General features: G+C 38.1%; 1 protein-coding gene and 1 long non-coding RNA gene across 7 annotated transcripts; one reads left to right on the top strand and one right to left on the bottom strand.

The window, feature by feature from the left end:
* The first annotated feature begins 1,019 nt into the window (after positions 1-1,019).
* Positions 1,020-4,168, top strand: LOC135597663 (uncharacterized). 3 transcript variants are annotated; one of them, XR_010481359.1, is made up of 6 exons: positions 1,022-1,182; positions 1,261-1,374; positions 2,978-3,116; positions 3,223-3,298; positions 3,643-3,733; positions 3,828-4,168. It is a non-coding gene; the product is annotated as an uncharacterized LOC135597663 (long non-coding RNA). The 3 variants fall into 3 exon arrangements; XR_010481358.1 differs by having other exon boundaries at positions 1,020-1,182; positions 2,975-3,116; positions 3,643-4,168; XR_010481357.1 differs by having other exon boundaries at positions 1,026-1,182; positions 3,643-4,167.
* A 213-nt stretch (positions 4,169-4,381) lies between these two features.
* LOC135597662 (protein VASCULAR ASSOCIATED DEATH 1, chloroplastic-like) lies at positions 4,382-25,632 on the bottom strand. Of its 4 annotated transcripts, none has more exons than XM_065090919.1 (19): positions 25,284-25,632; positions 25,122-25,178; positions 24,178-24,228; positions 23,860-23,925; positions 22,646-22,741; positions 22,382-22,471; positions 20,501-20,601; positions 20,243-20,418; positions 19,988-20,028; positions 19,814-19,901; positions 19,626-19,712; positions 19,444-19,498; positions 10,090-10,156; positions 7,418-7,514; positions 6,643-6,704; positions 6,500-6,542; positions 6,073-6,377; positions 4,994-5,257; positions 4,382-4,780 (listed from the first exon to the last, which is right to left on the bottom strand). In XM_065090919.1, exons 1-18 carry the CDS (start codon positions 25,425-25,427, stop codon positions 5,042-5,044), a joined length of 1,842 nt encoding a protein of 613 aa, XP_064946991.1. In that variant the 5' UTR covers positions 25,428-25,632; the 3' UTR covers positions 4,382-4,780; positions 4,994-5,041. The 4 variants fall into 4 exon arrangements, with proteins under 4 accessions (XP_064946991.1, XP_064946990.1, XP_064946989.1 ...); XM_065090918.1 differs by having other exon boundaries at positions 4,382-4,612; XM_065090917.1 differs by having other exon boundaries at positions 4,382-5,257.
* Positions 25,633-26,910: the final 1,278 nt, after the last annotated feature.

Below are 26,910 nucleotides of genomic sequence, written 5' to 3'. Positions count from 1 at the left end.
ATATATATATATATATATATATTCCAACACCTAATTTTTATTTGGGCGATTTTTCTCCCATTCTTTAAGCTTATAGAAAGCCTCAGTTTTTTTTTATTATAAATAAGAAAATAATTTTATTATTCATTTATATATATATATATATATATATTATTATTATTATTATTACTTTATTCAAAAATATACTATAATCAATTTGGATCAGTGTTGGATCCAAAATCATAATTCTCTTAAGAAGTGATCTCATCCATAAAATACCTGAGAAAGGCAATCATTCCGTGACAGCTTAGAATCTGAGAAAGCCAATATGGTTTGCTTGCAAAGCCTACCTTTGCCCCCTTTCAACATGACCACAGCAAAGCTCATCCATAATATAAATATAAATAGATAGTCGATGATATAAAACGAGAAGGTTCTCTATTGAGACATTCCACGGTACAAAACAGGAATCGTCTTTGTTGAGACATCCTAGTGATTATACTGTCACACTAAAGATAGGTATAATATATATATTTGAGCATCATATATATTATTTAATATAATAAAAATAATATATATATATATATATTAATTAATAAATGTTAGATATAATAATAATAATAATAATGCATGATCTAAGAGTCGCATTCATGACCTAGTTGAAATGGTTATGGTTATCATTTGTGTGGATCTTTCTGATGTTATGATATTCTTTATCGCTCGTAATATTATCTTATAGTTTTTAATTTAATTTATTTATAATTTATAAGCATACATTTTAGATAAAATTATAGTTATTTCAAGATATTTTTATTATTATTAAAGAATATATTAAAAAAATAAATATTTATTATAAAATATTTAATTTTATAATTTTTATATACGAAGGAATTAGTATTCATGATTAACGGTTAGAAAGCACCCATGTTTGGTAGGCAACCGAGCCCCGGAAGATGTCAGGGGTGATTCACTCGAGTCAGCGCCTCGCTCTCATCGCTTTCGAACATCCCAACCCGTAGTTCGCTTCAAGTCCGTAATCGAAGTCGGTGATGGCTCCTTTTGTCGCCCGCCCGACCCACCCCGCCGCCGCCGTAGCAGCAACAGCGCCACCATTCCTCCACCGCGCTGGCTCCCAGCGGGGCCTAATAATCCAAACAATGTCGGAGTCGGTGAGGGTAGACCGGCTCGGCGAGTTCGATTCCGGTGATCGAATCATAAATGCCCCTGTTCTTGGATCTTGTTTGGCGATCTTTCACTAATAGTTCCTGGGAACCGGGGCAGGGATCGTGGAGCTGAAGCTGAGCCGGCCGGAGGCGAAGAACGCGTTCGGGAAGGACATGCTGCGATGACTGCGGTTCGGTTCCCAGGGTTTTCTTCGCCGGGACGGATCTCAAGGTAGGCTTGGATTTTGCTTCGTTGTTCTTGAAGATTGCCATCATCATTTTATTGGCAGAGGAATTAAGCAATACAAAATGGGCAAGCATTTGATGAGTTAGTCTCAATCCATCAATATCTTATGGTTAGCACCGAGTGAAGTTAGCCCTAAAATGACACAGTGTAGAAGGCGTTTGCTCTTCCGGAGGTCATAAAAGAGGCTTATGTTAGTCCCAGTCCATCAATGTCTCCGAGTCAATTTAGCCCTAAAATGACACAGTGTAGGAGGAGTTTGCTCTTCTGGAGGTCATAAAAGAGGCTTAAGTTAGTCTCAGTCCATCAGTGTCTTATGGTTAGCACCAAGTCAATTTAGCCCTAAAATGACAGTGTAGGAGGAGTTTGCTAAGCTGGAGGTCATAAAAGAGGCTTAAATGCCAGAGTATGACCAGCTCACTAGCAATAACAACAACAACAAAGCCATCAAGTCCCAACTACTTGGGATCGGCTAGTAAAGATACAAGCTGTTATCTATAAGTAAGGATACCATTTATAAGGGACTCACAAGAGTTTGAGTTGCCACAACCAATGTTGCCATCTTTTGGCTGGTCAACTCAATTGGGTAGACCAAAATTTGGAAGAATCAGATCTTTTGAAATTGGTCGAGTCACAAGAAGTATGGCTATCCACCTCATTATACAACTTACAGCCTTGTTTTTACCTCAGAATTATGACTGTTTTTTGCAATCACTTAAAACATGTTGGGGTTTGCAAAATTGTGATTGTTTCTAGTGTAACTTGTTCTATTCTCATTATCACTTAATCAACTACAGATAAATGAACATGACAAAAGAAGGATTCTAATTCATGTTCTAGTATTTGAGCTACCACAGTAACAAAAGGTTGATGGTATTGGTACCAACCAATTAAGGAAAGCAGTTCATCCATAAAATCAAAGAAAGCCAAAGGTCAGATTGATTAGACATAGGAAAACATGTAATGCTTCTATTTTGCACAAGAATGTATGAATATCAATAAGTTTGAAACGCATAAAAGGATGTAGAAATGTTGTACATTATTATCCAATTGTGTTGGATCAACTTTCACAATATCTCTCTTTTCTTTTTTGTTCTTTTGTTCTTCAAATTATGATCTTATTGAATTATTCTGTTGTGTGCTTTATCAATTGTGTCTCTTCTGCGTACATCAGTAAAATTAAACCTCTTTTGGCCGGAGCGCAGGCTGATGAGTGCTACTGAAGTCCAGCAGTTTGTTAACTCTTTACGATCAACATTCTCATACTTGCTGGTTCATGTTCATCTATCTCTTTGTGTCTCTTGAATTCTGTAGCTTCAGATTTCCTCAACTTTGTTACATTACAAATTTTGACATGATGCGAGCAGCAATTAGTTGAAAGTATATCTTCAATAAACATGCATTTCTTTTATTTCCTTTTTCCTTTTAATTTCTCATTGTAACTGGTCAGTGTTTCATTCTGCAGTTATCTTGTTACCTTTACCCACATGATGCTATTTTAAATGCCTTTTTCTGAGCCACCATCTTCCTTGTCAGTGAAATTATAATTTTTGCACTTGTCGTCTAAAACTCAGCTTGCTCATTGTAGTAGGGACATGCACGTGAGGTAATAAACTTTAATGTTCCTTCTCATCTTTCTGCGTCCTCTGGTCCAACAATTGCGGTCATTGAAGGAGCAGCACTTGGTGGTGGCCCAGAATTGGCTCTTTCATGTGATCTTCGTGTGTGTGGTATGCCTATGGTGTAAATATATTTAAAACCAGTGCTTTAGGTTTCTCTATAAATTTAATGAATTGATTTCTCACTTCGAAAAGTGCTTTCATCTGCATCTTGTAGGAGAAGATTCAACATTTAGCTTGCTAGAGACTGGACTTGGCATAATTCCTGGGTATGTGTTCAAGCTGGTCATTGGGTAAGAGAGTAAAACTTACAACCTGTACCATCGTATATGCCTTAAATTTTATGATAAGTTTTTGAAAGCTCGATCCTGTAATGGTAGCAGTAATATTGCATTGCATTCGGAATATATATACACAAATCTTTTGATGCTTGTAGAATTTTATTTATAATATCAATAAAGTGTTGGGAGGAAGAAGAGAATTCTAAATCCTATATATATATATATATATATATATATATATATATATATATATATATAGGATTTAGAATTCTGTCCATGGGTACAAAAATTTCTAGCATCTGACGTCTTTAATTTTGACACGCCATTACTAATTGTATTAGGTTCGTTCGTGGCAGGACTCATCAATCACTGTGTTCCTTCTGGAGATGCGTACCAGAAGAAGAATCATGCGAACAGCCAAGAGGGTTAAACTAATGCTTCGACGAAGTATCATGACAAGAAGAATTTTTACACAATTAGCTTCCCCATTCAGTTCTCTTTTATCTTTGGATGGATTCTAACCAGGGCCTATCTTTGTAAGGGTCCTTTGGCTACAAGGATGGCTTAGCAAGCTATCAACAAAGGCATGGAAGGAGGAGCTACGTCCTCGGCAGTGGGTGGGGAAGAAGAATGTTATGGGCGACTACTGAACACAGCAGACCGTGAGAAGCTAAAACCCAAATATACCTTGGCAAATCGAATCACACAATCTAGTTCTTGTTCGGCTGCTTGTTGTAACTTAAATCAGCATAGGATACAAAGGTGTTCTAACCATATAATTTTTATTCTTTTTATAAGTATCATTTGGACATAACAGAGTCTTATGTTAACTGGTAATTGAGACCATGGAAGAAATTTTCGACATTTCAAGCTCGTTACGCATCCATCGATACAAGTCTACCTTTCCTGGTGGAATGCTTATTTTGAACTAGAATGTAATAACTAAATGAAGTTTCAGATATTTCACCAACACAACATCCAGATGCAGCAATATATTCCAATGCAAATCGGATGAAGTTATCAGCTGAAACAGCCACTAACAGATACTTGCTGTTAAAGAACCCATAATTCTCATCAATATATACTACAGGGATGGAAGCAGATAAGTCACGGAGCCTCATTAGCAATAGATAGGGTTAACATCGAGAGCCTACGAAAAAAATTAAGTGCCTCGAGTTTTGACGAACAAACTTGTTATTCCAGTCAACTATACAAGGGTACAAGTAAAATGTCTTACAGAACCTTGGACTTGATACCTGTAGTTATTTTTATACCCGGAAAAACAGGAAATTAGAATCCGATGTCACCTAATGCTACCAGATGAACCTGGGGCCAGAACATGTGGGCAAATGTCAGAAATAAACCAACAAAATAAGACACCTGAACGAATAAGAAAATTGCTGCAGAAAGGGATTGTAATAAAAACAAGGGCATCATAAGGCGCATGGTTCTGCCACAACAGGGGTTCACGGAAAGAAGCACATGACCTTTTTCCTGAACGCAAATGAATGCAAGTGAAAACTGGGAACTGCTCTAAACAACACTAAATTTGCTCTACATTGTTCTTTATGGCATAAAACAGCCCAACGAAATGAAAATAATGATTACGTTGAAGAAGAGCATCTAAGTCGTGAAAAACTCAAGTTTGGGCAGGCACTCAACCTAGCAAATTCATGCTCAGTAATGCCTAGAATGATGAAAACTTACAAGTTAAGAGGTTAATTTGAGGTGCCGCTCCATATCCCTAATTTGTATTCATGATTTGGCCCTCAGCTGTTCAAGACTCTGCAGATAAGACTTCAACAAGGCATATTCATGACGCATCCGCTCCAGTCGAGATTCCACCATAAGCATTTCTTCCTTGAGGTAGTTAAAGCGCTTCTCTAACCACTCTACGTTCTCCATATTATAATTTCCACGAGTTACCAGATGCACCTCAGGAACTCTAGCTAGAAGAAGAATGATGCTTAACTGCAAACAACCAAAGAGCCAAAGACGCAGCAGAATCAATCGATTTGCAAACTATAGAACATATTCAATTGCTTATACTCCCAAAACTCATTGTAGAACAGCACATTCCAAGTAAATATACAAGTTACATGCAGTTCAGAAAAAAAAAATCATCAAATAAGGATAACTTAGTGGCAACTCAGACAAATAATAGTTGTTGTCAAAAGAAATTTTCAAAATAATTTTTTTATATAAACTGAAGCTCATAATACCCAGACTTGGCACCAACTTCTGCACAGACATCAAAATCATGATATCATTCAGTTCATTCTTCCATTGTCAAGCATTGATTCGTTTATTATAAACAAAGGCTTAAATGTGATTGCAGCAAACATAATTTTTCATGTCCGTTTTTGCTATTGTTGTTTGTCAGATTGCCATAAAATGTTTTCTCGCTGTCACCGAGAACTCTACCAAATTTTTTAAAAGCAATCAGTTTAATTATTCAAATAAAAAACATCTGTGATACAATGTCTCAGTCTCACAAAGTACAGCAATATCTTGTTATAACAAGAGTTTATTGTTCTTATCAGAGAATGGCATCCAACTATTCTGATTTGCCTAGGAATGCGTAACTCATATTTGAGGAAATGCTTATCCTCCATAATTTCCTCTTAAATAATGTCCTCTAAGTTGGCTTGATGATGCTGAGACATAGGATTAAACTCTTCATAACTTCTAGTGCATTAAATCACGACAAAAGATATCATTCATGTTCCATGAGAATGTTTAACTCTATGCAGTATAAGGACCACAAAAAGAAGCAAAGAACTTGCCTGCATTAGGATAAAGATAATAAATGCCACAGCTAAAATCATAGCTAGCAGACTTTGTGCCTTCATATGTGAACAGAAGGTTGCCCATGGTTCTCTAAATATACTCATCAGAGGTGAAAATAGTTGAGACTTCTCTTTCATGTGATTGTCAATCCCTGAATTACAGTTTGTTATATCATGGATGTTCCTTGAAAGATATGTAGAATTTAATGTTGAATTTTGTGTTGACCCTTCAAGCTTTGGGGGACTTCCTAATTCACTGTTGTTCTCATGAACCATTGTTGCATCCTGCTCTGCTAGTCCTGCTATTATCATCATAAAAGATACCCGTAATTACAAGAAGGAATATATCAACCAATTGTAGCTAATATATTGCCAACGAATAGTTTAAAAAATATATCTATCTTGAAAGATATAGAACACAAACCTTTCAATTGTCCAATATTCTTTTCCTTTAACGTTTCATGAGCCTAGAACATGTAATGATGTCAATATTAAAAATCAGTAATTTCCTTCCAAAATTTAGCATGGAAAACATGAGAAAGGTAAGTTTCATCATTTGACACATACGATGCTTATCCAAGTAGCGTAAACTTCTTTACACTCCTCCCTAGTTGATTGCTCAATTTTCCCTGTAAAGTCATTCTTAAAAGGTTATATATGTCTTAACAGTTAAATGCTTGATAAGTAGGAAAAATAAATAGGAGCAAATGATCAGGGAATAGATATTTTAGCATCAATTGTGACCGACGGTAAGTAGTTCAGACCTCAAGGCCTGATGTCTACAAAAAATTGATGCAGAAATTTCTCTCTTCCTGTATGCCCCAATGAGAATATAGTGGAACACAAGCAGCTGTTGTATATATTAGGATGAGTTTTGCCATTTGCAAAATGATAAATTCCCTAGAAGGTACTAAATTGCTTCATATTTTTGACAAGAACCACCCATATAGCTGCACATCAAATGAAGAGAACTAAATGCTTCAACATCATGCACATGTGACCAACCTTGAAATCCAAAGGCCGCACTCCATCAAAAGTTTCGACAAGGACTTTATGTATGAACCCTAAATGGAGAACTTAAGGAAAATGATTCCATGACGAAAAATAGTGGTGGCACGTGATCTTTAGCATCAGTAAGTTTGATGATAGGGTAAATTAACATGATATAGGATCTAACATTGCAGTTGTGCTGGTAATGATGCTCATAGTACAACCTCAAGTTTATCTACCACATCAACTTTACATTTTATCATGAATAAATCAACACTTAACATACCCTTGAGCATGCTCCAATAAAACACATCTAGTTAACAGAAATCAATAAAAAATTCTGCAATTGTACCCTTAAACATGGTCTTCTTTGAAAATGCCACATTAGAATATACTTTCACAGTGCAGCTATTTTCTCCCTTGCTAGCTTGTTCCACATCCCAGATCCCCTGTACAAGAAACACAAGAAATGAATACCATTTAGAACAGCTTTCAAATGAAAGACTTAAACATGACAATGTGAATATAAGACCAAAAGTCCAACATGAAATAAAGTTCGACGCAAAAGGAAATATTATATCAAACGGCAGAAAAGCTGGCTTTTTCCCTGGAAGATTGGCCACCATTATGTACCATCTTTTGAAAAGACACTAAGACGGAAAAGTTAAAAGAATGTCACAGCAGACTTCTTACTCCCTCTCTCGTTGGCCCACGTCTGAAAATTAAACGTCTCTCTGATATTATTAAGGCAGACAATGGAATGTATCTTGTCTCTCACCCTAGTACTCTACCAAAGATTTTTTTTCCGATTAGCAAAAAACCAACAGAACATTGTACATTATGTTTGCTAAACATAATCCAGCCGTATTAAACAAGATTTATTTGAATTTGAATTGGCCTGCAGATGCCTACAGAAGTGCAAGAACACTTCTCAATAATCCAACAATGACAATTAATAAGAAAGCTCTTTTCCTTTGAAGGCCAAGAATTTGAATTGGCTTGCATACTCCTACTGTCCTACAAAAGTGCAACAATTCCATATGTCCTTGAAACCCTTTAAAATATGTCCTGAACCCCTGAAAGTTGACCACCAATCACCTAGCAATTAAAAAGAACTATTGGGTAACTAAATGATGACTTCACCCATAACTTACATTGTTATTAACATTGACGAGGGGAGTTATGATCTATCAATGGCATGTCAGAACTACTAAGCTACCAATATGGAAAGACACATTATCACCAAAGGAACGCCACACATCATGATGTAGCAGCTGATTCTATACATTTCCACTTTTGTGTAAAATGCTATTGTCGCTCTTGTATTTGACCATATATAGTTCCAAATACAGATTGGACCTGACACCTATCAGCCAATATTTACTTGTCACACCAATATTTACTTTTGTTATTTTTTCTGTGACACCAAGTGATATAGATTGGGGAGGGTGAGTCATGATGTTATGGTAAGATTTGCTCTTTTTTAATCTAAATGAGCGAGGTTCAAGTGGTGAAAATAGTTTCTCTACTTGTGTGGCAAAGTTGCTTAGATTAATCATTGTTGGATCTTGCATTGATGGGAGACTTGTGCACTAGGCTATCATTTTTTTTTGGCGAACAATACAAGTCAATATACCTCCCAATACAAAACATAATAACAATCTGATTGATTGTCAATGCTGGTGATAGACTGCTGTTTGAGACCTTGGGTAAGAATTGGTATGATAGTGTGATGTGATAACAGGAGTTACCAACAGGTTTTCCAAATCTCAGAGTGAGAATATCAAATATTTGCAATTTTGGATTATGCTAGATATATATCTAGCTTGTGTGGTTACATTTGAAAATGCCTGTTTTGCAAATATATGCCTCAAGAATCAGCAATTTGTATATTTGAACCTTCGAAGCAACAATTTATGTACTTAATACCCTTCAGAAACTGAATAGATTAACAGATTTTGACAACTTGTTCGCCATCATAACAAAAATGACACAAACATTGATGTGAATAAATATTCAAATAATCTTTCTAAGGAGATGAGAAAGAGGGACAACAAGACAACTACGCAAATTGCATGCCATCTTAAGTCTAATGCACATAGTAAATGATTGTATCAACAAAATGAGGGATAACAAGTCCTATACTTCCGGTTATATAAGAGCAATAGTGCAAATAAATCTGATTTCCAAAAATGTAAGAAAACCAAGAATTGAGCAGCCATATGCATTCTCACTTTGAGTGTTGATATCTATCATCAAAAAGCACCATATATTCTAAGGTTGATGCTACTCCAATTTTATGGTGCTTCGGTGGCCAATAATTGTGGACCAAGAAACAATTCAGATAAAAAGCTAACAGTCATAGATTTCCTCAAGTTTTAAACTAAAATTTAAAATGACTAATTTTTTATGCCTCAGGTTATAATTTAACAATTACTTTCTTAATCTTAGAAAAGCTTATAAGCCCTACTTTGCATGAACACAAACTCATGAGGAATTTTTGTTTTGTTTTTTTTTATTATGTTGCTTTGAGCTTCTAGCAGTTTTATCCTTAGAATTAAAACTCTGAAGTACGTAAAATTTGTCTAATTCTGCAAAATAATACACAGGATACAAACTAATGCAAAATTTGTTATTTTACTCAATTTGTTTGAATTTATTACTTTTGTAATAATTTATAGCTTTTTTTTTTTATCAAATCTGATGTATTAAGCTTCTAAAACTTAACCAGAAGTATCAGATCCAATAGTTTGAGGTCCACCGGGAAGGGAAGAAACACATTAAGATCACCAGGTGATAACAGCAACCACAGATTAAATTAAGCCCATGCCTGACTGCTTATAGTCCTCAAATACACCAGTTGAACTTATCCTCAAAATTGCTTAGTTCTAAAAGCATGATCCAAAGTATATCTAAAAAGAAGCGCAAATAAATGATTGACATCCCCTGATTGTTAAAAATGCTAAAGAATTTTCAAAATGATGATAAGTATAAGAATGATAAGCTTTAGTTTAGATTTTGCACCTCAACTTGGAAGTAATCCCCATATGGAACATTATCAATTTGTTGCGATGTTTCGATTACCAAATGGCTGTGGTCAAACAAAAAGATCACTTGTTTAAGAATCATTGACCAAACAAAGCAATATTTTATTAATGAAAATTTCTCAAAGAAAGCCTAGTCATGAATATAGAATTAGCAATTCAACAACATGCATTGTGATTGTCATCAGCACAGCTACAATGCTACATCACTAATCAAATTGCATTACTGGAACCAGACTTCAGTTTTAGTGGAAAAACCAACTAGTATAATGATATAATAAGAGAAGTTATATTTTTTTCCTTAATGATAATTTCCACATTTACCAGTCACCTAATCACTCAGCTATAGCAGAAATAAATGTAGGAATGCGAAGCTTAGAACTTCAACGTGCATCTAAAATTCAGTGGTCTAGACTGAGTCAAAAAACTGGTGTGTGACATATTAGACAACTTTAGCAACTGCCAGAAATCTACAGTTTCAGATTGGTTTCATCAAAATCTTGTCTTTTGTGTATTGATGACTTCTGAGTAATGAACTACATACACGTGTATATTATGAACTCTGACCACTGAACCACTATATGATGAGTGTATCATTTACGTCAAAAATCCAGAGGAAAAAAAGAGTTCTGGCATTGGTAAATAAGGACAGGCAGGACCGGGTTGCACCAGCACAATAACATGTGTTTAGCAATGAGTTCTAGCATAGGATGAGGGTTGTTTAATATAATATAGTACCATACAGAATGACATTTTGCTACCCATGACCATCATACTAGCAAGAACAGTTCTTCAATCTTAACATTCAATTCTACTAAACCAGAAGCTCTAGGTATGCTGACCTTCTAACCAAGTAAAAATATTAAACAAATAAAATCTTGTTCTCCAAATCCTATCAGCCTTTCCAGTCAAGTGATATTGACTAACTTAAATGAGAATTAAGAGGCAAAAACAATCATTTGAATAGGATAAGGCAAGGTTCGCCATATCGTAGAATACCACCTGGTATGGGCGGTATATATCGATCCAATACAGGTGATACATACCGATTTGTTGATATGCCCCACCATACCATGTGTCGGTATGTTGGTACAGATCGGTACATACCATACCCGTAGCCGGTCGGTACATCGATACGGACCGGTAAGGCGAATCATGGAATAAGGTATTGTCTAGTTAAGTCAAATAGGCAACAATAGAAGTACTGCAGTAGTAGCACATCCTGGTTTCCATCATAAGAGGGCAAGAGGAAACTGCCAACAAATATCAGTATTTATGCAACACTGACCACTTCTTAAATAACCAAGTCCTAGTGACACATCTAATCCCAAAATAAAGCTGTTCTTTCTGATCTTCTCAAAGGCCACAGTGTTGGTGGAATATAGAATATATCCTCTGTAATATCCAAGACATAGAACCTTAATATACTAAATTCAACAACTGCAAAACTTAATACCTAATTTATGGATCACAAATGACTGAATGAGCAATGTTCAATTAAAGTTCAAATATTTCATTTTTATCCAGAAAGGAAAGATATATTAGATCTTTAAAGTTAAACGTCTACAAAATGACCTCAAAAGGTCAGCATACAAAATGGATTCAAAATCCAAAGGAAATCTCTCCTTCCAAAAAGACCTCCATTCTATCTAATCTACCTCTAGTTGCAGCCCAATTGGCAGTTTGGTTGCCTTCTCTAAAACAGTGAGAACAAGAGAAGAACAAAAAATGACTGATCAGATCAAAAGATACAAGCCAAGGTATTTGACATGTCCCATGGTGGGAGTTGATGTTTAGTGATGCAATTTACCAGAATTGCTGAATCAAGCTCCAACTGGATTTTTAGGCCAACTGGACTTTTAGGAATTCCACTTGTAGGGCCAAGATGAGACCATATTTGGCTGCTAAAGCTTCACATTGCAGAGGCGAGCATCGTGGCACATACTCGAAGCCAGCAGGTATTTATGAATTTATGAATTATTGATGATGATGCCACACAATACAGACAGTTACTTTTTTCCTAGGGAACCAAACCAACCCTGTTCCAGTTGATACTTGATAACAAGCAGAAATCCTTTAAAAGGGTGATTGCAGCAGTTATTAAAGTGCAACTGGTGAAGAAAGAACCAGACCAAGTTGGTTCAGACCAGATTTAAGGTAAATTTAGAAATTTTTTATTTGTTTTCAGTCAATTCATTTATGGCCCTAGAGCTCTTGCTGCCACAAGTTAGATAGCTCTCTTCATGACTAGCTACTAAGATGCTGATCAGAAAAGTGAAGAGGATGCAGCAGCGGGAAGTGATTGAGCAATCTACATTTAAAAAAAGGTTTTCACATTTCCTTAAAAGAAATACATGAAGTTGTATGATATATCATTTTCTTTTATATAAAATATGGGTCAAATTGAATAGGAGAATAGAGCATTCCAAATCTATCATAATAAATTGAAAGTTACTGACCACAGTACAAAGGTGTACCAATGTACCACCCGTAACGGTCCTCTATCGGATCAGTACATACTGCCCATACCGATCTGTAACGGACTTAGCTGGTTTTGCCTAAGTCGTGCGGCACCCTTGCGTGTCCGTCCGCAAAGGTCAGCCTCCCCGAAGCCTCCCATGGTCCCTTAGGTCCCACAAAAGAGAGAACAGGACAGAGAAAAGGCCTCACTCGGGATCCACAAACAAACATCTCCGAAAAACACTTTATAGACAATGCAAATTACAAACAGACTTTACAAGCTCTGAACAGTTGCACAACAAAGGGTAAAATGGTCCATTACAGACCGAAAATCTCTCACATGTGTCCACATGACACAACCTTTATTTACAAGCCTAAAGCGGCCACCGACCCAACTAAAATGAGACTATCAAGCCTTCGGCCGTCCCCTACATGTTGTACAAAGCATGGACATACCAAAAGACACGGACATACATAAGCATTACATCAAACACCATGTTTAGAAGTTTGTCCGTGACATTCTCCCCCACTTATTCCTTCGACGTCCTCGTCGAAGCCTTTGTCGACACTGCAACTCCTTGCCTCTGCTGAGTCTTCAATCTTCTGCTCCAGCTGCAATGCGTCCCTTGGCTCCCAACTGCTCTCCACTGTTGTTTTCGAGTCGTCGAACCTTTTGATCCGTCATGCTGCTTCAACTCACCAATGACTCTGACTCCGGTGTGGGGTTGGCTGAGTTGTGTTGATCCTTGTTGATTCCTGCGGATCCTTCAAATGAAGGAAAAGACCATCCTTACTGCGCCAGTCTCTCAAATGCCTCATGCTGCTTGAACTGGGTGGATGCTTGTTGGAGCTTTTAACGAGCATCATCTCGCAAACTTTTGAAGATTTGGGTCCTTCCTCCACAAAATTTGCTCACTGACTCTTCTTTCACTTAGTTGTCACATCCAAGTAGGTTCGCAACACTTCCGCTTTCGATTGGTATTTCGTTGGGAAATGAAGCGGACAATCTACTCTCAGTAACATTGATCACCATTTGGTGAGGATTTGACAACTATTGTCTTCCATTATCTTCGAAGGGTCTTTAAACTTTTGCAGAGCTCCTCTGCTGGATAAATAAGAGAATTGGGGTACTCGGTTTCGCCCATTCTCTTAAGGGTTGAGAAGGCAAAGGTTACTTGACTTCGCCCGCCTCCTCGAGGTTGTACTCTATGCATCGAGCTGGTTACTGGCCTTCGCTTGCTCTTTGCTCACGCTTCTGAAGCACTTGAAGTGTTTGCACTCCTTGCGTTGAGTTAGCTACTGTAATTCACCTTCTCAATGCCATTGAACTTCTGGAATGCGGGAAGTTTTCACCCCAACTTGGAGTAATTCTCTAATAGGTTTGGTCGCCTCTGGGATTGTACCGTCTGCTCCATCAACTCTGCCGCCTACTCCCCTGAGTAGCGAAGGTCCAGTACCGCGTACTGACTACTTCGTTCCTTGGTCGTGCACTCTTGCATGACCCGAAGTCCTTCACTTTCGGCTATCTTGATGAGAAACTCATTGACACCGGTCTTACGAAGTTCCTTGGCCTCTGCCCTTCAGCCTTGTCTCGGTACTTGGAGTTTGCCTCTGCATGCTCCACCTCCTCGGCCCCTTTCACGACCAAGCGCTCTCCCTCCATGAGAGCAAGGGATCAATGACTTTCACGGAAGTCCCGCCTCTGCGGTACCATGGCACTGCCATGCCCATGGCACTACTATCCGTTGACTCGCATCTGCATCCCTTTTCTTCACAATCAGTAGACATGCCTCTGTGGTACTCCTCCGAGTCCACCTCCATTCTAATTGATGCTTGATTTTGGGTAACTAAGTCCCTCTGGACTCGTCGTCGCTTCCTCGCCCCTTTCGACCCCCTGCTTCAACACCTTTGTGTTCTCCAAGCAGCACCCTTTGGTCGATGGACAAACAGACTGCAACTCCCATGCACGGCCTCTGCCATCACGTTGTAGGGTTTGCACTGATTCTGTTCTCCTTAGCTTCCTTGGTAGCAACGTTCGCTTACTCGACCTTGTCCTCTGACTTGTCGGGCTCCCTTAAGCGAATATGAGCTCTGGAGCAGTCTAACTCTCCAGTTGCTTCGATTATATCGTTGTATGATCAAGTCCCTCCCATGGGACTCACTGATACTTGCATTCGAACTTTTCCCTTGGTGGAACACAGCTCCCATATGCTGATGACCAAGGCTTTCATCCGATGCAAAATTCGATGCACGCACGGAAGACCCGCCTCTGCGATACCATGGCCTTCACTCCTTGAATCCATAGCCCTTTTTGCCGTCGTGTTGTTCACCGAAGTGGAGCTTCTAGTAGCTCCCGATCATACCTCCGTATGATCTAGTCCCTCACGGGGCGAAGTCGTGTGTATCGCATTGCCACGAACTGTTCCACCACGATCCGCTGCATCATGTCGCCTCCTGGTGACTTCTCCATTGCATTCTGATCCTTGTGGAAAAACTCGAATTGTGAACTCTCCATGTGTGGCCTCTGCCAATACATCGCAGGGTCTCCTCTACCTTCGATTTTGTTCGCTCCTCTGGCAATCGACCTTCATCCACCCACTCTTGGGTCACACCACGATGAAGCACCGCTCTAGGACAGTCCGTCGCCTAGTAGCTCCCAAAGTCCCCCGACTTCGCTGCAATTAGTGCATCATTATCTGGATCCTGGGCCTCTACCCCTACCAGCACAATCTTCGCTGCGCACCGCCTCCTTTATAGCAACTTGAATGACAACACTGTGGCATATTCTTCAAGAGTACCCGCCTCTGTGTCCTCTTGCCCCGTGCTAAGGCCTTCTGATCCCAACTTCGCCTCCGCAAATTGAGTCGCCTTAGTTCCTCCATCAAATGCTCCTCCGAGATAAAGTGCATGTGCCCAGAAGCTCCCTTCGTCTTTGGCACCATGCAAGATGAGTCTATTCCGACAGAATGAATGACCCATGGAACAACATGATCCTGCTCTTGCATCTGCAAGAGTTCATGTCCTTGACCTCTGTCCAAGGAAAGCACTATGCCTCTGGTCCATGTTCCATCTTCTATGCTAGCTCCCTTCATGCGGCTTGGGTACTTCGCCAAGTTACACCCAAGTTGCTCCGCTCCTCGTTTTTGCATTGAGTCGATGGTGGCCCTCGCGCCCACCATTCCACGGGTTAGCCCTCCCTTGAGTCTGATCTCCATATCGACTCCAAGTGTGCCTTCATTTGTGTTGCTTTGGGTCGCTCCCCCACTTGATCTCGCAATACATCCACCAATGCATTCTCTCAAGCGAGATCATGCGACGACTCCTCGCCGCTTGCTCAGTCCATTGAGCTTCGTGGAGTTGTTGTTTGTTGAGGTACTCCTCCTCAACTTGTGAGGTCCATCCCACATGATTCTCCCTCTGGAGAGCCGGGACTTATCCCTCCTGGATAACTGTTCCGTTGGAGCAACATCTCTCTTCGTTTCGGAGACCACCATCCCCTTGGACTACTCCGATCTGCTGAACAAACTGTGTATTGTTCTGCCTCTTGCAAACACACTTGCTAGATTGCGACTCCACGTCAATACAGTCCCCGTTGCACCCCTCAAGGCCTAGCAACATGCCGAACTAGTTGCACCATTCAGCCTCCTACGGACGTATCCTTTGCATGCGAAAGAGAAAGTTTCAATGCTCCATGACGCCGAGTTTCGGTCGCCTTGGGATGGCCACGAACATTCCGTCGTCCGCATACAAGCCCATGTATGAGTACCAAATTCTTCGAGCTAGCAATTCCCCTCACCTTTGTGAGTTTTGCATAACTCTTTTGGTCGTTGAGCAACTCATTCCACCTTGGATGGTCTCATCCTTTACCAAGCGCCTCGCTTGCCTTGAGCACCATCAAGTATAGTTGTCAACGTTAAGCCGTAGCTCAAACTCAGCCATCCCAACCTTTGTGCGCTTCACGTTCTTCCAAGCTTGTCTGTTCTCGTGGTGCCTCTTGCACGAAGGGTTGGCCATTCCTCTGAATGTCAATCTCAGATGCCCGCTCCTCTGAGCGACTCCTCTTCCCTACATCTCCATGCCCGTTTTCCCCCAAACGGTCGCGCGTGTGCTGACTGTCCTCAACGCAGCCCCGCTAGGTCCCCCACGTTTGCATGCTAAGTGTTTCTATGAGTGCTTGTCCCGCTCTGATACCATCTGTCACGGACTTAGCTGGTTTTGCCTAAGTCGTGCGGCACCCTTGCGTGTCCGTCCGCAAAGGTCAGCCTCCCCGAAGCCTCCCATGGTCCCTTAGGTCTCACAAAAGAGAGAACAGGACAAAGAAAAGGCCTCACTCGGGATCCACAAGCAAACATCTCCGAAAAACACTTTATAGACAATGCAAATTACAAACAGACTTTACAAGCTCTGAACAGTTACACAACAAAGGGTAAAATGGTCCATTACAGACCGAAAATCTCTCACACGTGTCCACATGACACAACCTTTATTTACAAGCCTAAAGCGGTCGTCCTCTACATGCTGTACAAAGCATGGACATACCAAAAGACACGGACATACATAAGCATTACATCAAACACCCTGTTTAGAAGTTTGTCCGTGACAGATCGGTACGGTATAGTATTGCAAACTATGGATAGAACACAATTAAGTGGATGAGAATCCTGGAACTATCAATGTCTATCATTATACCAAATGTATCTGGTGCCTATGAACCCTAAACCAGTTAAACACATCACAAAAATGAAGTTTCTTAAATTTCAGACCAAAAAGGTTGGAGAAAAGGTCCCACCCAATTTATAATAAGATGAATACATTCAATTAAAATTTCACCAAAAAACATGGTATATTATTTGTGGATGTGGCACCAGGTCGGGTGCCACAAATTTCATCCAAACCCAAACCTGACTAGGTATTTAGAAATCTGAACACAAATCAAACCCAAATCAATTGCCTAGTTGCCTACCATTCCCATTCCAAATCCTATTAAAGGGTTAATGAACCCGGTTTAAGTGAGTCCAGTAGACTCAGGTATCTGAAATAACCCAACTCGTTGTCACCCTATCTCACACCAGGAATAACAGTAGATGGGGCACCCAGGAGATAATTATCCAGGTATTTGAATCCAATAAGAGTTTCATTTTCCTAAGTGAACCTGTGGCAAACTCTATTAAAGGATAACCCAACCTGGTTTAACAGGGTTTGGTAGACTACAACTAGAAAAATTTGACTCATTGCATCCTGGGTAGACCAGGATAACCAAAAACACTTGACTAATCATCATCCCTAGTTGTCCCTATGCAACTAGAAAAACCCAAGTCAAAGGTTGCACTCAAGAAAAAAGAGAAATTGCAAGAAAGCATACACAATAATCTCAAAACTTCCTGTCTCATAGTATCTTAATAACTTAACAGGACTACCCATTCACAAGTCCCTCTAGATAATGAAAAACAAAACAATGAGGCTATAACAAAAAAATTTGGAATTTCTAAAAGAACAAAAGAGTGGCATAACGATTTTCCTTTTACTTATGTGCCTCTTTGAGGGCAAGCCTAGCAATGTTATTCCTTTGCGATTTAGAAGATAAGGGTTCGAGTCATAGAAACAATCTCTATCTCTATATTTAGAGGTAAGACTATAAACATTCACCTCTCACAAACCTCACCAATCCCTCATAAACTAAGTACTCATGTGCATCTATGAGATGAACAAAACTTCCTAACCTAAGTAGACATTGTCTTGCCATTATTTTGAAAAGAGTAGAAAAGATAAAATTTTCTACTTGTAACTAGCCTTACGTACATCGGACAACTCTATTCCATAGTTTAGGAATTTTGTAACAATAGTAGTGTGCTAATGGAAGAGGGTAAGCCATAGTGTCATGGTGTCAGGGCAACATCACTTATTTGCAATCTAGGAGACTAGAATTGACTCACAGAAATAGCCTATTTAATTGTAAGGGTAATAAGACATACTGTCACGGACGACTATTGCACGCCCACAACACCTTCGTCAATAAACCGTTCGTCGCTTATGTTTGCTTGTACAGTTGTTCGGCACTATGTTTTGCCTAGATTTTGTGTGTTTTTCCTTGGTTTTTGCAAGCTTAGGGAGTTTGCAAGGTTGCACAGTGATTGCTCATTGAGCAGAGCAAAACTGATCCAAACCTTCCCTGTTTTTCGCATGTCGCAGCTTGATTTCTCAAGACTATGGTGTGAAACATCACCCATCACAACACCTTGGAACCCTCCAAGTGGCACAGGGATAGATGGGGTTCTAGGGTAGCATTGGACCCTATTTAGATTCATATGCTTGTACGCAAAGTGTGCGTAGGCTTTCCTAACACCCCAACACTCGATTGAGCTACCATTTGTGGACTTGCGGTTGTTTTTTTTTTTTCTTCCAAACTTCTTGTTTTCTCCATGTATTCCAACGATTTGCTGAATTGCTTGAATGCTATGTTTGAGCAAGTCATCGAAACTTGTCTGTCACTCATCTTTGAAACTAAACATCATTTATTTTTTGCCGGTGCTTTGGGACCTATGCAATGTTACACTTAGACGGACCCTTTGCATACGAATATTGGTAGAGTGTCTCACAACTTAAGCAATTCTAGCTAAGTAGATAATATGTTGAGTCGTTGACCCTTCATAGATGTCACATTGGGAAGAACCTTGCGTACAAGGTTGCCCTTTTTTCTAGGATGTGCTGATAGAAACTCTAATAGTCATTAAACATTGTTGATCTTCAACAAAGCCTTCCACTATTAAGCTGTGGTCTATAGCAGGTGAAACAACAACAGGAAATGCTTAAATAATGATGATAACATCAATTATGACAATTCAAAAATATATACAAAAGAATATATATGTATCACCTGTTTCTGTACACGTGAAATTTCTGGACCTCCTGACAGTTCCCAAATTTAGCACCTTAAATACGACTAAAAGAATCAAGACAGGTATTTTTTGAAAGCAGAAGCAGTGAAAGTGCACAGTACAACTCCACAAGTATAAATCTAAAATAGTGCCAATGTAAATGAGGAAAATTTCACCATACCAAGATATACTTTGACAGGATGCAGAAATGAAACATTGCGGGTATACCCAAATTGTTCGTGCCTATGCCAAGAAGTGCACTGAAAATCTGATGCATGAACATACAAAATAATTTCAGGACCATCTACCACTTTCAAAGATAAAACAAGTAACAAAATCAAAACATCTGCCTTAAACTGAGCTTTTTACCCTTGTCACCACATCTTGTATGGAAATCCTTCAAAAAGTCAGCAGCACGATCAGAGACAAATAGGTTGAAGAAATCCTCCACAAGGAGCTAATATCCATAAAATTTGTATGTTATTAGGAAGTCTATGGAGCATGATGGAACTAGTGTCTCAATAGATATAATTTCTTCATTACCGGAAACTTTGACTCAGCAACAATTGCAAAATGTTCAGGTACTGCAATGTAAACCAAGCAAATTCCATCGGTTGATGCAAAAGAGAAATAAACGGAGAACAAAGTAACTATTTTCTGATAATACAGAAACTCAGAAACAGAAAGATTTTCCTCCCAAAAAAAACAATTATTACATGAAAAAGTTCTTAAAAGTATTCATATATCATGAATAAATTGTGACATGACATACCCTGACAGATGCCAGTCACTACGAACCTTTAGGAGCATCAATGTCCTCGATGGTCCATGAAAAAGGATTTTGAGATAATGACTTGTTAACATTTTCTTCACCTCCATTCTCCTGAATTTCCAAAAGCCTTATGGAAATGTCGCTGTCAACTTTACCATTAGCGATAGATTTAAATTCTTCTGACAATTTGGCATCCTTACTTCTGGTCCAAAGAAAAGTATTAAATCAATATATGGTGATAATAGAAAATCCCACAGGCCGCAGCTAATTTTCACAAGCATAACCTGTTCGAAGACGATGAATCATCTAGCAATGCTTTACCTCCCTTCACTTTGTCAAATATAATAATGGCATCGTCTTGACTGCTTGCCTCCAATTTTGTATCCTAAAGAGAAACAGGGTAATAATGCATAATTGATTCATAAGTTGAATAATTGAGACAAAGGAATTCTATAATGGAATGCATATGTAAAAGCTTCTAATAACAGAGTTAAAATAATCAAATAATCGATTTCTGCAACTACAACTTGACCTCATTCTCAATAGGAGGAAATCATCCACCTTCTTAATTGCTAGTTTAGCTTGATCCATAAGTACAACTGTATTAAATTCTTGAACATAAAATTTAGTTGTAGTTTCAACTCCTACAAGATGGGAAACCATGGAATTCCATGAATATATCAAATAAATCCAAGCACTTGTATAATGTGAAAGTGCCTTGAACCAGATCTCTTATATAACATGGCACAGCTGTATCTTTTCCAACACGGGATAATGAAAAATAACATCAAAAGTGTTAGGTATGTGATTCTTTCTGTCAAAAAGAACTTGACATCTAAATTAGAAAATGACAAATTACAATAACTTTCACCTCTATAAGACATGGCTTCTTAAAGAAACAGAAGTTACTATTGTGCGAAAAGTATCCTATTTTTAATAGTTTGTTATTCCATAAAACCTCAGTGAAGTAGAAGTTTTTTTTAAGTCGTGGGTGAATTGTTCCCTATTTTTAAAAGCTCAACATTCCATAAAAGCTCGATAACAAAGACCTCAAGTAACTAACTCTACAAATTCTTAATAGCTAAATAACTTGCATAACAACGACTGGGATAAGATTTTTGAAGACTAACTAGACTCGGTAAGGAACACTGCTAGTGCCTAGAATAGCAACTTAAATAATCACAAAAATCTGAAAATCACTAGAAAATGCAAAAAAAATAAATTATTAACTGTTGTCCTCTTCTCTTATTGACTTTCGTAGTGCTGACAATGATCCTCATATAAACCATTTACATTAATTTTATGCTCTCATAATCCAGATCAGAACCGACAGATGTTGCCAAGGGTTTTGTGTCACTTAAACAGGACCCATTCAATTAGCATGGATTGACCCCACAGTAGACAAAAACAAACCCTTTGGTGACACTGGGGCTAGTTTGAGGTAATGTTCAGGGTTTAGGTCAAGGCTGAACCTCACTGTAACAAGTAGTTATCATCCAATCTATATTATCACTTCAATCCATGAATATTTCCACAATCAAAATATCGACTAGAAACTAATTTTTAATCGATTTCCTAAAGCCATCCACTAGGACTCAGTAGTTGGAGAACTGTTAATGGGAAACCATGTCTGTCACCAAAAAAAAGGATTGCCTAATGCAATAGCTGGTCTCTATCTTAGAGCCCGCAAGCTATGGATTTTATGCTAGCCATTCAGTCTGATGCTGATACGATGAGCCAGGATTTCCAAGTATGCGACATATATAGTCTGCTCATATACAGGTACATACACAGCATGTAATTGTACTAAAGCCCTCAACAATTGCTTGCACTAGACGAGCATGGTTTCAAAACAAAATCATTATGCATCGACCATGTACTGGTATATTGCAGTATCAACCATATCAGTCAACAGTGACAAATTAAACAATATTTGATCGTTTTTCATTGCTGTGTTAAGGCATAAAGTACTGAATCGATCCAACAAGGATGCAGCATGGTTGGTGATACCAAGTTTTAAAACTTTGGCAATAGTACACTGTTTAATATTTAAAAAAAAACTGTCATGGTGGAGAGCATTCATATATGTTGCTTCAAAATATTGATCAAAACCTCAATAAACATCTAAACATAATCAACATATTAGGGAAAAATGAACTGCTTACCTGGGCTCTTACGTCACCACCATGTTGCACCCAGACATCAACAATAAGCCGGTATGCTTCATCCCGAGTCAAGAAAGATCCAAAAAAGTACTGCCAATTATAAATTAAATATACAAGAAATTTATAGCCAACAATGAAATGTCCACTGTTTCTATTCTCTGAGTAACCAGCAAATTAATAGCACAAATGACCTTAAAGGACAAACTATGTCAGAATGTGTACAAATGGAAAAAATGGATATCGGTTGACTCAAAGCTTTGTTACCCTTTTCACTCCAGCAAGAATCTCAATGGCATTATGAAAGATTGCAACTGTCTTTGCTTTACGAACACAAGTTACCTCATGGAAAGGAATTATTTTCTGTACAACAAAACCATATTAATACATCAAATTGTCCAGTCAACAATAACAACAAAAGCTTGCAACTATTAGATCAATTATCAAGAGCAGAATGGATGACTGTCAGCAACATGCTAACTTCTACCCGTCATGCCAGCCAAATGCTAATTTCTACCACAGTCAAAAGGATGAAAGAGATAATATGTATGTCTCTAGAAACATACATCAGAAATAACCAAAAATAGTACGGATACTGAGGCTATCTCAACCATTGAACCTAATTCCCACATCCATTCAATTTTTAGATTCAATTACCTAGGAAAATCAGTAAGCAGTTTGATTCTTGCCAATAGAATACCAAACAAAATGTTGACACAGTTGGACTTAAAAAGTAACTTTTTATAGGATAGTTTTGAATGGGTCGGTATGGCTGTAAGCCAACATATAAAACCAATTAACATTTTACAATGTAAACAATTTTCAGAAAATGTTGTTGCAACCAAGTCAACATGTTCTAGTAATACTAGAATATAGCCATAGATTGTACTGAATCCAAATCCAGCTCTAATCGGATTCACTCAAATATTATCCAATTCCTTGTCATCCCTAGAAACAATCCAGTGCATTTAAAATTCAAGGCTTGAACAATAATGAAGCTAGAACACTGTGGTTAAAAAAGTTCAATAAGCACATGGTACATAGATGAGAAGTATGTACCAGGAGAAACTGATTATCCAATTCAAATGGAAAACATTAAAAATCAAATGATAAGCGTCTGTAAGAATAAACAAGGTATCTCTACTGAAGGCCAAAAGGCATAGGCATTAACGATAACAAAAAAGTGAATAAGACAGAAAGGCTTGCATATAATTATCATTCTATGTAGTAACTGGTATGTAGCATTATCTGAGAAACAACAGCAGAAGCTCAAACATACATAAGAAATTCAAAACATGCTCATGGCTCTCAAAAAAAGAAAAAAAAAATCAACTCAAATAAATTTTGGTCAAGTACCAAACAAGTGTCACGTTATATAACATCAAATGAATGTCAACAGGAATCTTTACTATATGTGGTGGCATACCAGAACAAGATAGAAGTTCAAAGCATTTAAATAGTTGAACATATTCCATGTTTACCTTTGTCTCAAATCCAAAAATGTTGGAATAAAAGCAGATGTGGTGGGTAAACAAATACATATGCCCCTGTGAGAAAAACCAAAAAAAAGCACACATTACTATAAATCTAAATCGTTTGTTACCATCATGAACAAAATGGTGACTTGTGCACTTGTCAATCTTAAGTAAATCAAGAATCAAAATACAGCAACAACAAGAAGCCATAATGTCCCAACTATTTGGGATTGGCAAATCAAGGCATCAAAATGAAAAGGATTAAGTAATTCAGCAGCCAGGTAATCCAAGCATGATAGATAAATACACGAAAAGCAATAGTACCTGAAGAAGAATATTTTCATGGATTGCGCAATTAAAATCTTGAAGAAGAACCTATACATATAATGTTCACAATTAGAACCTTCACTAGACAAGAACCAGAAAGAGAATAAAACTGCATATCGTAAATGGATGACGTAGTTTGTCACATAGACAAGAATGTAATGTAAAGCACCTACGATGAGTGCCATGACAGAATCAAAATTTTACCCTATATAACAATCAGAATGTCCTGCTACGCAATTCGTGGAGAAGAGAATACATGAAAGAAACTACAGTCCATACCATGAGCATATACAATAACCAAGCATCCGAAATGAAAGTTATACAATAACTAATCCATCAACACAAAATCAGGCTACCTGACAATGTGTGTGACATGCTTCTGGTATTTTAAATGTCAAAATGATATCATAGCAATTCTTATATTTATTTAGAAGCAAAACAAATAATTCATCACCGTGAGAAGGGTAAACTCTGGGTAAACATAAATGTCTCCATGTACAATTTATTGATTCCAAGTGAAATGTCCAAGCCGGTGAGACAGAAAAAGAAGTCTGATTCTGTGACACTATTGTTGTTCAGCTCCAGAGATGGTTGTAAAGAACATTTCCTCAATGAAGTTCTCTTAATATAAATCTAAAAAACAAAATCGAAAGTTTGGAATTGAAAATAGGATAAATAAATTCTCGCACTGAACTCTGATATTGAATCTAGATTTGCCTGGAGATAATGAGCCCAGAAATATCTGTAGAGAATGTCCGCTCATCATCCATCCATCATCGTTAACAATGAAAAAGAAACACGTAATCCTAGCAGAGTTTCCACACAAATCTGAATGTAAGAACTCAAAAGAATACCACAAAACCTACAAGCTAGACGAAAATAACATGAACAGCACAATGGTAACAAAGTATCGGCCAGATTAAAACTCGAATCCCGCTTACATCATCGGGCGAAAGACGAAACAGAAACCTGTACTCCTCACTCCTCGTCGACAGGACCTGGGTCAATCAATACAATCAACACCAACAACCGGCAATTCTGAGCCCAATTCGAACTCGAAACCAAAAAATGTCGTAAGTGAGACGAAGAACGGGGCGTCCTACCAGAGATTCGGCGTCCTTCCGGTCGGAGGGCTCGCTGGACTGCGCCGACGACGTCTCGGAAGCCGCGTCCCCGTCGGGCTTCGCGGCCGTCGGCGCCGGCGAGGGGCGTTGCGCCTCCGGATTCTCCGGCGGATCGGTGCCCATAGATCCGGATCCTAGGGTTCCGATCGAACAGGAGGGACAGGTGAGGAGTGGACCTTTGGCTGTTACTCGGGCTCTCTAAATTAATGAGTAGCCAGTGTCGTCTCCACTCCCCGTGTCCGTTATATAAAGAGACATGGAAGAAAGCCGGGGGGAAAGCGAGGCGAGGACGCCTGCAGAGGGGTGATGAGTGCACGAAAGGCACCGGTGCCCGTTTTGGAGGGGACCCGATAAGGGATTAAACAATACGAGCGCAGCGTTTTCCATCTCCCTCTTCACCCTTTCCGGTTTCAGATTCGGTGAAAATATATCCGATTCGGATCCGATAGTAGAAGACCGCTGTCCAAATGAAGGATTTAATGTGCACAGTTTTCTACACTAATTATATATATATATACTGCATTTGCAGGTGGCAAAAAGGGGGCAACGAATTAGATAGAGAATGGATATAGAATTTTAGATGATAATTACTAATATCATATGAATTGAGAATACCAGGAGAAACGTAATGCAATTGAAGATATATATATCCAAATAAATATGAATTGATTTGAATTCGTAGTGTGTGATTGTGAGTCATATTGTCGGAAACCTTCTTCATTTGATGAATAAAAGATGCTGATAACTCCAACTGTTGGTCATAACAGCTGTTCAATTCGAAATGATAGTTGGTGCCGAGGGCCGGTAAGTTGACAGTAACAGTAGAAAATGTGTCATGGACCTCGCGAGATGATCACGGCAAAAGTTCGGATCGAATGTTATTCCCGATAGAACCCGTCGATATGATCCAAACTACAATTGAATATAACAATATAATAATTTACATCAACATTTTTAATATTATTTTTATTGGGAGAAAGAAACTTAAAAAAATAAATATCAATAAATAAATAACATACAGAATATATACTCTCATATAAATTTGGAAAAATATATATATATATTTTTTCATTCTCTTTACAAAATCATATATCACCTTTATGGACATCCCAAAAATATCCTTATATATCATATTCTATAAGTCTGAAATATTTTATATACATAAATAACATCATCTTTAAACATCATTGTATATCTTTATATACGAAAAAATAACATATAGTGCTCCCTTTACACATCTCACACAAATTCTCAATAATACTCAAAATATCCTCATGTTTTCTCTCTATCAAAATATAAAAATACATAAGATATTTATAGAAAAATTGAACCCTAATTATAAGGGTTTTCTTCCTTGACAAAGGACTTTTTTCGTATTAGGATTATTTGTTCGGCAACCACTAATTTTAAAATACTTATAAATCTTAATAAATTTGATATCAAATTTGAAATAATAATAATTATTATAATCGAATGCTCGAACCAAAAAAATAAATCAGAGCACTAATTGATTTAGTTTAATTATTAGATTGGATGTATTGAAAAACTAAAATAAATCGATTGACCGACTGATTCTTGGATAAGCTGGATCAAGTTATTTGTAATA

Source organism: Musa acuminata, chromosome BXJ1-11 (assembly GCF_036884655.1).
Source record: "Musa acuminata AAA Group cultivar baxijiao chromosome BXJ1-11, Cavendish_Baxijiao_AAA, whole genome shotgun sequence".
Classification (NCBI taxonomy): domain Eukaryota; kingdom Viridiplantae; phylum Streptophyta; class Magnoliopsida; order Zingiberales; family Musaceae; genus Musa; species Musa acuminata.
Note: the sequence above shows the minus strand (reverse complement) of the source record. Positions and strands in the feature narration are given on the sequence as shown.

What these genes read in the sequence shown, in the direction of transcription:
- LOC135597662 (XM_065090917.1), bottom strand. Translation starts at nt 25,427, where the DNA reads ATGGGCACCGATCCGCCGGAGAATCCGGAGGCGCAACGCCCCTCGCCG. An exon ending in GTGGTGACGTAAGAGCCCAG is followed by an intron (nt 20,602 to 22,381) that starts GTAAGCAGTTCA and finishes GTTTCTCTTTAG; the next exon opens with GATACAAAATTGGAGGCAAG. An exon ending in GGACATTGATGCTCCTAAAG is followed by an intron (nt 20,029 to 20,242) that starts GTTCGTAGTGAC and finishes TTTACATTGCAG; the next exon opens with TACCTGAACATTTTGCAATT.